Source organism: Ascaphus truei, chromosome 3 (genome assembly GCF_040206685.1).
Source record: "Ascaphus truei isolate aAscTru1 chromosome 3, aAscTru1.hap1, whole genome shotgun sequence".
In the NCBI taxonomy this organism is placed as follows: domain Eukaryota; kingdom Metazoa; phylum Chordata; class Amphibia; order Anura; family Ascaphidae; genus Ascaphus; species Ascaphus truei.
In genome coordinates, this window is record NC_134485.1 from 102,845,931 (window position 1) to 102,856,582 (window position 10,652).

Genomic DNA, 10,652 nt, shown 5'->3' on the forward strand with positions numbered 1-10,652 from the left:
TTGTAGATTAAACATATAGGGCACTGCTATACAAATTGAAAACATTACTTTTTTTTCTTTGCATTTCAGGTTTACAGAATATCCAAAAGCCAGTGATAAGAAGAAATCTGTTGCACAATGAATTTCTTCACTTTACCTAATGAAACAAAGCCGGACAATGAGACGTTAGAAATGCTTGAGAACAAGCTCATTTCCATCACTCTTCCTGTGGTTTATTCACTAGTGGTTGCCATCAGCATCCCAGGCAATATATTCGCACTATGGATTTTCTGTTTTCATTCCAAACCTATTACATCGTCTATCGTCTACATGATTAACTTGAGCATTACAGACCTCATCCTGGCTATTTTTCTTCCTTTCCAAATCATCTATCACATCAAAAACAACGACTGGGTCTTTGGGAAAGGCCTTTGCAATGTAGTGTCTGTGCTGTATTATGCAAATATGTATTCTTCTATATTAACAATAATGTTCATCAGCATAGTACGCTATTTAGGTATAGTCCACCCTATGAGGTCAACTACTTGGAAAAGAAAAAGATATGCAGTTGTAACCTGTATCGGAATGTGGACAGTTCTACTAATTGCATTTCATCCATTGGCGTCAACAGACCTGACCTACAAAGTGGAATATCTACAGAAAGTAACATGCTTTGACGTCCTCAAATGGAGTATGTTGCCAAACATTTTTTCGTGGGCAGCATTTATTCTTGGACTTTTTTTTTTCCTTTTTTTAATCCCATTCATTGTGACTGTGGCTTGCTATATTGGCATCATTTGGAAACTGGTTCAGACTTCTCATAGATATGCCAATGGACAAGGAAGCAGATCCCTAAAACTTGCTATTATAGTTCTTGTAGTATTTATCACTTGCTTTGCTCCCAACAACTTTATCCTTGTGATACATACAATTAATCGTCTGTTCTATGCAAAAAGTTACTACCATGCTTACAAACTCACGCTTACATTGAGTTGCCTAAGCAGCTGCCTGGATCCTTTCCTATATTATTTTGCTTCCAAGGATTTTTGCAAGAAGATTAGAGAAGTGATAGGTAAAAAAGCACAGCATTCGGAAAGCACTGAAGTCACGCGGGGGAGCTTACTCTCTGCTCTGTCTAACAGGTCAAGGACATTCTCAAGCGGGCATGAAAATGGAAGCAACCAAGTCTATCATCGACAAGAAAGTGATGTGTAGGTTATACCAGACTTCTCCTCTGCGTTCATGTATTGAGGAAATGGAGGCTGATTTGAATGAAAGCTCTATATTCATAATAGGAATGGGAGACGCTGTGCTTCTGAGCTGAAAGCTACTCGGAGATGGAAATGTGGTGAGAATCCACCAGCATGGACATCCACTGTGAGCCAGGAAGAACAAAAGCACGTTGGAAAAGTGGGCCCAATACAACAAGCTGCAATACATGCAAAAAGATGAACGAATAAAAGGATAACGTGGGGCATAATCATAAAATGAACTTGACCGATGATGAAGGTTCCAAAAGCATGGGCTCTATGGAAATAGAGTGAATTAGATTATTGTCAAATCTGTGGATAATATAAATGTCACATGCTGTACAAATGCTCCGCAAAGTTAGAAATGTATGGTGTGATAGATACATATTATACCAAGAAGATACCATAAACGACTACTAGAAATTAACCTTTAAGAACTGGGCAAAATAATGAAATTACATTTGATTGAATATGAGATAAACAAATATGCTGCATCAATTTGAGAAACGGAGTCTCCAGAAAGATCAAATGTAATTAAGATACAGCATTGTCTTTGATCATGAGTTCAAAATCATATGGAGCGGTTACATATTACTCTTACTATAAATGTGCAAAATTATTCAATTTGCAGTTGTAACCTTTTTACCGTTTTTTTCCCCCGATTCCTTGCAAAACGTTTTGCCTCTAAGGGCTAACAATGTCGCAAAATGAGCCTTTGATTTTGTCATTTTACAAGTTTTCTGTGAAATATCAGCCAACACAGTGTAAGGGCCCTATCAATAGTCTCAGCATTAAGCAAATCTAGTGATTTCAGAGATTTTCGCATATAGTATGAGCATATAAAGTGAAGTTGCAGTGCATATTGATCTAATGCTAGGCACCATTATTTTGCGGCTGACAAAGGGCAAATGTTGCCTGGTTTGCAACCTTGAGTGAAAGTTGCATATCTCTAACCCATACGTTCTCCATAAGAATTTATGCGCTGAATGCCAATATTGTTATACCTGTATAACTTTAAATCATTCTATCTATCATTTTACTATATAGCACTATTTGAAAATGTTTTAATATGTAGGATAAATATGTTGGCAACATATTTCGCTTGTCACGTGTCTTCCTAACACGGGCATATAGATCAAGGCAAAAGTGGTGCTATTCTGAGGCAAAAACATTGCTCCTGATACTTTAAAGAAAACAATTCTATTGATTACAATGGTATTTTTAATTTGATACAATACATTTGATACATAATCCCCCGTAACTCTTTTCTTTTCGTGTCAAGCAAAGATATTGAGGTTTCAATGTTTGATGGGAAATCTTTGATAATTAGGTTATCGACCTACCTACAGTGCCATCCAACCACAGCAGCCAGCTCTTCCCACGTTAGAACACAAATGAATGTACTGTACTTTAGATGTCAGTGTCTGTGCATGGCAGATTCTCACAGCCTGAATATGACCTCCCTGCATTTGCCCTGAGATGTACATCTACAAGGCTTCCGTCCAGCTAACTGTGCCATCAAAACCTCACCACAATATTCCCCTGCACTAATGTAATTGGGTACTAATACAAATATCTGCGGTTGTTTTTACCTTGCAATAGAGTAGTTAGTGTAAATGCTACTTAGGGTGTAAAGTATGAGCTCATAACCACAGGCAGTAATACAGTAATTAGATGATGCTGCAAAGGGCTCAGTTCTGCCTGCTATGGGCTTTATGTATCAAGAGTTTTGGAAGAATTTAGGTCAGGCAGGCACTCATAAAAATAAAAACTTATTAGATAATTTTTTATTTTTTTTTTTAAAGTTCATTTACAAAAATCAATTTAATCAAGGCAAATAACTTTGCAAAAAGTTTAATAGCAAGTTTAAAAATAAGAGGTACATAGTCTCCAAACGGATCTCCAAAGCATCACTTGTGTTTCAGGGCTTCCTTGCCCTTTCGTCAGGCAGTTCTGTTTTTTTGTATTTTCAAGACCGTTTTGGTGCAAAACCAGGGGATTTCCATTCTGTACCTACAGTATGTAGCAATGCATTTTTCTCCAATTTTACCGTGTCTGCTCTATCTTGTAACTTAATAGCGTATTTGTGATGGTGCTCAACAGTGCTGGGACTATGTTGAAGGAGGGGAGTACACTGGGTGATAATAATATTTTACAATGGCACTGTCCCTTTAATTGGGCATAAGGTACCCTGAAGGTAGGAGTGGGTTGCCAAAGACAGCCCTCTCTTTCCTCATTAGGTAGCCCCAGGTTTAGTACTCACTGAATCTTCTTTCTTCTCCAGTCTCCCCTCCAGAGCGTGCAGCTGTATTAGAGTGTAGATCCAAAGCCAGGGTGTGCAGCGCACAGCAATAAGGAGGAGCAGGTCTTGCAGAAAAAATAGTCCTTTATTTAATTCATGGTGTGGGACAACAGCAAACCTTCAACGCGTTTCGTTCAAGGAACTTTATCAAGAAGTGCTGTTTTAGGTTAAGAGCTACAGTTTATATACAGCTGACTGCCTTATTTTCGCGCCAAATCGTGACGTCATGTTTAATGTCTAAGCCACTAAGAATCGTTATACTCGCGCATGCGCGCGGCGCCAACAACTCTATCATAATCTCTATGGTATTCTGAGTCCTCCGCGCATGCGCGCGGCGCCAAGGTATCAGGGGGTATGCTGCTGATGTCCGCCGAGTATTCCAGCTTGTACACGCCCTTGGGGCGGTCCTAAGCGCAATCCACGCCTCAGGCTCACACAGGATAACTCCCCCTTCTTACTTATACCTCGCCAGCGCTCTTAGTGATCTCTGGTTGTATAAGACCTCCGCGCATGCGCGCGGCGCCGAGGTATCGGGTAGCCCACTCCTAATGTCAGTCATGTACTGCAGCATAAAAGCGCAATGCATGCCCCTGACTATAATGAATGAAGTCTCCCTACTCCACGTACAGCGCAAGCGATGAGGTAATGAATAACATATCACATCCCTGTTACAATTGGGCTATAGAGGGGCTATAATGAGCCACTATGAGATAAATACAAGGAATAAATTTGTATAATGGCAGTAGGCTGTATACATAAAAAACCTATAGGCAATATATGTATATAGATAAACAATAACACATGATAAACAAATACAATAAAATACATATTTTAAACAGAAAAAACACATATATAAAGGACAGTTTATTGTTTTAAAATATGCATTTATCAAAAAATGATTAAATGATAAACACAAAGTAATAATAAAAACATTTAAAAAAAAAGCAACAAATATGTCTCGTGCCTTAATTACAGCTAATTGCATATCCTGCTGGATGAGAGTAATAATCATGTAAGTTATTAACATCGATCTAATGTGGAGTTATGAACATATATATATTAATATTTAAATTTGTACCAATTACCTTGCCCTGACTTTATGGAAACTTCCAATTGTCAATATGGTTTATCAAATCAAGATAGGTAATTCTAAGTCAAGAGGTGGAGGTCATACTGAAAGATAATTTCTTATTTTGATTGTTTTGTAAACATTGAACTTATTATTTTAATTATCACGTAAACACATTCACAATATATAGGAACCTTTTGATGTGTTTCTATAGATCGTTCCAAAGTAAATAATACTCATTTTAGAAAATGGTTGATATTCCATTCTATATTTATTCCATCAGGGAACCTAGTTCTTAATGTAAATATCCAGTAAGATTCTCTGCAATCTAATGTTTTCACAATGTTACCCCCTCTTTCTTTTCTGATTATTTTCTCAATGCCTATAAATGAGAAATTACTGATGCCTCCCTGTCCACATTCCGAAAAATGTTTGGAAACAGGGTGTTCCCTATCATTTTTACGTATCAACCTACAATGTTCTTGCATCCTTATTTTTAATGCCCTTGTGGTCCTGCCGACATATCTCTTCCCACAGCCACATGTAATCAAATACACTACAAATGCAGTGTTGCAATTGATGAAATTATGTATGGTATGGCATTTATGTGGACTGTGGGAAAAGACATGTCGAGCTGGTTTCATGAACTGACACATGTTGCACTGATTACATCTAAAAGATCCCTTTGTCACAAAATGTTCTGATCTCTTTATTGGTGTTGATACTACACTTGGTGATAAAAAGGTAGCTAATGTCTTAGCTCGTCTGTAGACAAATTTTGGACCCTTATCTGTGTATTTCTTTAGGATTGGATCCATCCGTAACAATTCCCAGTGCTTATTCACAATCTTATTTATTTGACTACTAGATTTGCTATATTGTGAAATAAACAGTGGACATGCTTGGTCCTCTTTTCTGTCTCTTTTTGTTTCAGTATATACACCTCCCCTCTTCCTTCTGGACACAGACGGCATTACTGTAGCTCTTTCAATTCCCTTGACCTCCTGTAGTGTAGTCTGGAGGGTCTCCCTGTCGTATCCTCTCTCAATAAATTTGTTTGTCAGCTCCTCAGACTGAGTGATGAAACTCTCAAATGTTGAGCAGTTCCGTCTCAGTCTGAGGTACTGGCCTTTGGGTATTCCTTTGATCACCGACCTGGGGTGGCAGCTGTCCGCTAGAGTTGTTGGCGCCGCGCGCATGCGCGAGTATAACGATTCTTAGTGGCTTAGACATTAAACATGACGTCACGATTTGGCGCGAAAATAAGGCAGTCAGCTGTATATAAACTGTAGCTCTTAACCTAAAACAGCACTTCTTGATAAAGTTCCTTGAACGAAACGCGTTGAAGGTTTGCTGTTGTCCCACACCATGAATTAAATAAAGGACTATTTTTCTGCAAGACCTGCTCCTCCTTATTGCTGTGCGCTGCACACCCTGGCTTTGGATCTATCTTGTAACTTAGGCTGAGTCCCCGGTGGTCACGGTGGCGCCCGCTATGGCGTGCGTGCCACACACCACAGCACAGCCCTCTATGGGGCAGGTCCCAGTGGGCGTGTGTGTGGGCGGTCAAAGCGCTGTGATGCGTAGGCTGGCAGGGAAGACAAGAATTGTGTCTTCCCGTGCGGCGACGCTGTCACATTGTCGGCACGCAGCCAATGGCAAGGCAGATATGGCCGTGCCACCCCCTCCCCCCCCCCCCCCCCCCGCGCACTCCCGTAGAGCTCCCCTACACCGATCGTGGCTGTAGTCTCTGCACGCTCCACCATGCCGCCAGGCGCGCGTGCAGCCGGGAGGACAGGGGCCGTAGCTTTAGGGATTATCGGTAGGAGGAGTTATACTATGCCCATATTATAATGAGATGTGTCACATTCTGCATCTATGCACCACACTTTCTATTTTATTTGCCTCCCAGAAATCTTTCATATCTGAAGCACAGTAGCCTAACATCAAGAAAGTAAGAAACTGATCTTACATGCAGGTATGCTGCAGCTCTGCTCCCCAAAACTGAGCAGTGCATCAAAACACACATCTCTTTATTGAGACATAGACCCCAATGTAGACAGCACATTTTATAATAATTGATTCATATTGAAACCTTGTATTACAAACTACTGTCTCCAAAAGACAGCACCCAGGTATTCTGTGAAATCCATGACAATGTGTTGTGAAGATATGGCTCAGAATTAGAAGGATATTAAGCAACAGAGTTTTTTTTTTTTAACTGAAGCTATATAGTGTACATTTGATTACTTATTTCATGCCAAAAATTGATATTACAGCAGTAGGCAAGTGTATTACTGTTCCTGGCTTCTCGTCTTATATTATGTATTTAGTAGCATTAGCATTACATTTAGGTAAGTTATGTCCCGTCTTTTATGTACTATTCACCTACATGCACATATATGATGCTCATTAAGTTGGTCATTACTACCATGGTATTGTCTGGAGCGCAGTATTTAAAACCCCTGTTTTGCAAGTATTTATTTAATGGGAGAAAGATTGTTCAATTCACTACTGCCGTATTCATAGCTCAACAGCAACTCTGGCTTTCTCTGGGTGGATTATACGTAGCTCATGACGCTTAATCCATCAAGTTCTGTAAAAAAAATAAAAATAATTGCCGACCTTGTACAGTTGTTGAACGAGATAAAAACATGGAGATCACCTTTTGTTTTATCTCAAGCGAGGTTTTATTATGTGGTCATCCTACCAGTCTCAGGAAATTATGTATGTTATAGGTTAGAAGAGTATTCATAATAAAAGACATTTTAGGTCAGTGTTTGTTTGTTTGTTTTTTAACCCTGTAAAGCTGTAATCGCACATATCTGTTAAAAAACGACTTTTTGGAAATAATGTTAGAATCTAAAGGCTTCTTTTAACAAATCTAATGCTAAAAAAAATCTGTCTTTTTCCTTTTCTTAGACAAATAATGATGAGTGAGCTAGCTGCTAGTTCTTGGGGATTTCAACTTCAATTGGCTTGACCCTTAAAAAACCACAATATCCACACAAAAATTAAATCGCTTAACCTATCGCAACTCATTTCCCAACCCACACGGACAAACCTGAAATCGCACAAAAATTCCCTGCTTGACTGGATTCTCTCCTCAAATCCCAGCCGAATCCAATCCTCTGGCATCCTTCCTGATATTTTCAGTGACCATGCAATAGTGTACTGTGTAAGGAAAATTAAACCGCCCCAATCAAGCCCTAAAGTTCTCCTCACTAGAACATTTAGAAACTTTAACCCACAACAGTTTCTGGCTGACCTTACCAACTGCCCATGGCACAGAATCGATTTAATTCCCGACCCTGATTCTGCGCTCGACTATTTCCAATCCGAGTTCTTAAAACTCTGTGATACCCATGCTCCACTACGCAGAATAAGGGTACGGGGTGCCCACCTTCCATGGGTTACACCTGACCTTATAGCACTCTACCAGTTCAGGGATGCCTTGTGGAAAAGCCACAAAGTATCTGGCACTACCAAGGATCTCAATCACTACAGATGCCTGCGGAACATGTGCACAAGGCAAACAAGGCACACAAAAGCACAATATTACTCTGACAATCTCCTCCAGAACACATCAAACCCAGCTAACTTCTGGAAGGTTATCAACAACATATTCCAGCCTTCTAACCACCAACAGCCAAGTAATATCACTAAGGACGATATTACTCTGACAAACCCCACCGACATTGCAAATGCATTCAATGATTACTTTGTGGGGTGTGCTACTAACTTATTAGCAAAACGCAGCCCAAACCACAAACCTGAATCTCATCCTGGGAGCACCCTTATAGCCCCACCCCCTCCCAACACTTTTCAATTTGGCCCTGTATCCGAAGAGGAGATTACACAAGCGCTTCTTAAATTAAAACTAAGCAGCCAATGTGGACCTGACTTACTACAATCTAGGTTCCTAAGACTTGGTGCCCCAGCAATTGCCAAACCAATTGCTACCATAGTCAACTCTATCCTGTCTGCAGGCCATATCCCTAAGACCTGGAAAGCTGCCAGAGTTGTCCCAATCTTCAAAAGTGGGGACAAAAACACTGTCTCAAACTACAGGCCAATCTCCCTTCTCCCAATCCTATCCAAAGTCATGGAAAAATGTGTCCACTCCCAATTAAGCGATTACTATAACAAGACAAATTTCCCTAGCCAATTCCAATCTGGCTTTCGCCCCAAACACTCCACCGTAACTACCCTGCTAAAAGTTTACAATGAAATCCAGTGTGGAATGGAACGAGGACAACTTACTGGTGCAATATTCCTAGATTTTGCAAAGGATTTGATACTGTTGATCATGCTATCATGCTTAACAAACTCCAAAGCTCTGGAATAGGGAAGCATGCTTTAAACTGGTTTCAGTCCTACCTATCAGGTAGATCCCAACATGTGTCCATCTCTGGCTCTAACCCCCTGCACATCACCTGTGGCGTCCCGCAAGGCTCTGTTCTGGGGCCCCTACTCTTCTCAGTGTTCATCAATGATCTTCCCACAGCTTGTCAGGAAGCCTCAATACACATGTATGCAGATGACACAATCCTATATGCACACAGCCATAGCCTCTCTGACCTTCAACACATACTTCAGTCTGACTTTTTCAGACTCGAAAACTGGATTTCCCAAAACAAACTGTTTTTAAACACTGACAAGACTGTAACAATGGTATTTGGGACCAAGACTAAATTTTTAAAGCTTCCAGCGACTGAGCTCCAGATTAGAACCAACACTAACACCACCCTAACTCCTGTTACTAGTTTTAAATACCTGGGCATATGGTTTGACTCCCACTTAACATTCGGGATGCACATTGATACCCTGACAACCAAGACCTATGCCAAACTAGGGGTACTTTACTGGAACAAATCCTCCCTAAGTCTCCTGGTCAGAAAACGTATCGCACAGCAGATGCTAATGCCAATTATTGACTATGGAGACATGGTATATGGCTCAGCACCTCAAACCCACCTTAGCAAACTTGACACCATCTACAATTCAATTTGTCGTTTTGTTCTCCAATGCAACTATAACACACATCTCTGCGAAATGCTCAAAGAACTAGACTGGTCATCACTCGAGTCTAGGCGCAAAGTTCACCTTTCCTGTCTTGCCTTCAAATTCTTTATGGGCAAGCTACCAAGCTCCCTGAACAAGCTCCTCACCCCTACCACATGCAGCTCCTACCACCTGAGATCAGACTCCAAAAGACTGTTCATGGTCCCAAGGCTCAACAAAGTATCTGTCCGCTCCTCCTTCTCTTATCGTGCAACTCAAAACTGGAACAACCTACCAGAGACTCTCACATCCACCACCAGTTTAAGTTCTTTCAAATCTAAGGCTGTGTAGGCGGACGCTCACAGAGGTATGCAAGGGAGTCTGGTTATAGTGAAATTAAATAAGGCTTTTATTGCACCTGTTTCCTTAACATCAGAAAAACATCCAAACAAGGGGTAAACAAAGCTTCTATTCACTTGGGAGTATTTCTAGTGAAATACTACTGTATGCAGTCCACACTCCCTTTAGATAAGCATGTCTCCCAGCCCCAAACAGATAGCATGAAATAAGCAGATATACAAAGTCTCATAAATGAAAGGCTTATCTGTTCCTTGTGGTTTGGAGGGAAAATCTTCTCTGTTCCTGCGTTGCTACCTTTCCTCGGGTTTTGTCAGCATTCAGGTTTAGAAGTTTCCCCTGTGTCTTGAAAGCAGCTCTGCTGTTTCTTCTGGCAGGGCTCAAGACAAGTTGTGAGAGTCAAGGACAATCTCTGCTCTTTCTCCAAGTTCAGCTCAGGTGTGAGCTAAGGAGTCTCTCTTCCTGTCTCAAAAGACAGGCTTTTCTAAGCAATCTAATCAGGCAGGTGGTGTTTGTTAATTGACTACCAACAGTTAACCACCACACTGCTGGATTAGAGGCACATTACCTGAACAGGGATAACTCCCCTGTTAAAGGCTGTCACACATTTTAATCTGGTCTGTAACTGTTTCATACACCCATAATATATATTATCTTTAACTGTGCATGCAATGTCTTTTATATAATATAT

The 10,652-nt window shown here is 40.5% G+C and overlaps 1 protein-coding gene across 6 annotated transcripts in view; it reads left to right on the forward strand.

The window, feature by feature from the left end:
* Positions 1 to 7,376, forward strand: part of LOC142491687 (P2Y purinoceptor 8-like) — an 82,048-nt gene extending 74,672 nt beyond the window's left edge. For all 6 annotated transcript variants that reach the window (XM_075594612.1, XM_075594611.1, XM_075594614.1 and 3 more), the window contains one exon: positions 70 to 7,376. In XM_075594612.1, coding sequence (XP_075450727.1) covers positions 118 to 1,194 — 1,077 coding nt within the window. In that variant the 5' untranslated portion in view covers positions 70 to 117 and the 3' untranslated portion in view covers positions 1,195 to 7,376. The remainder of the gene's footprint in view (positions 1 to 69) is intronic.
* Positions 7,377 to 10,652: the final 3,276 nt, after the last annotated feature.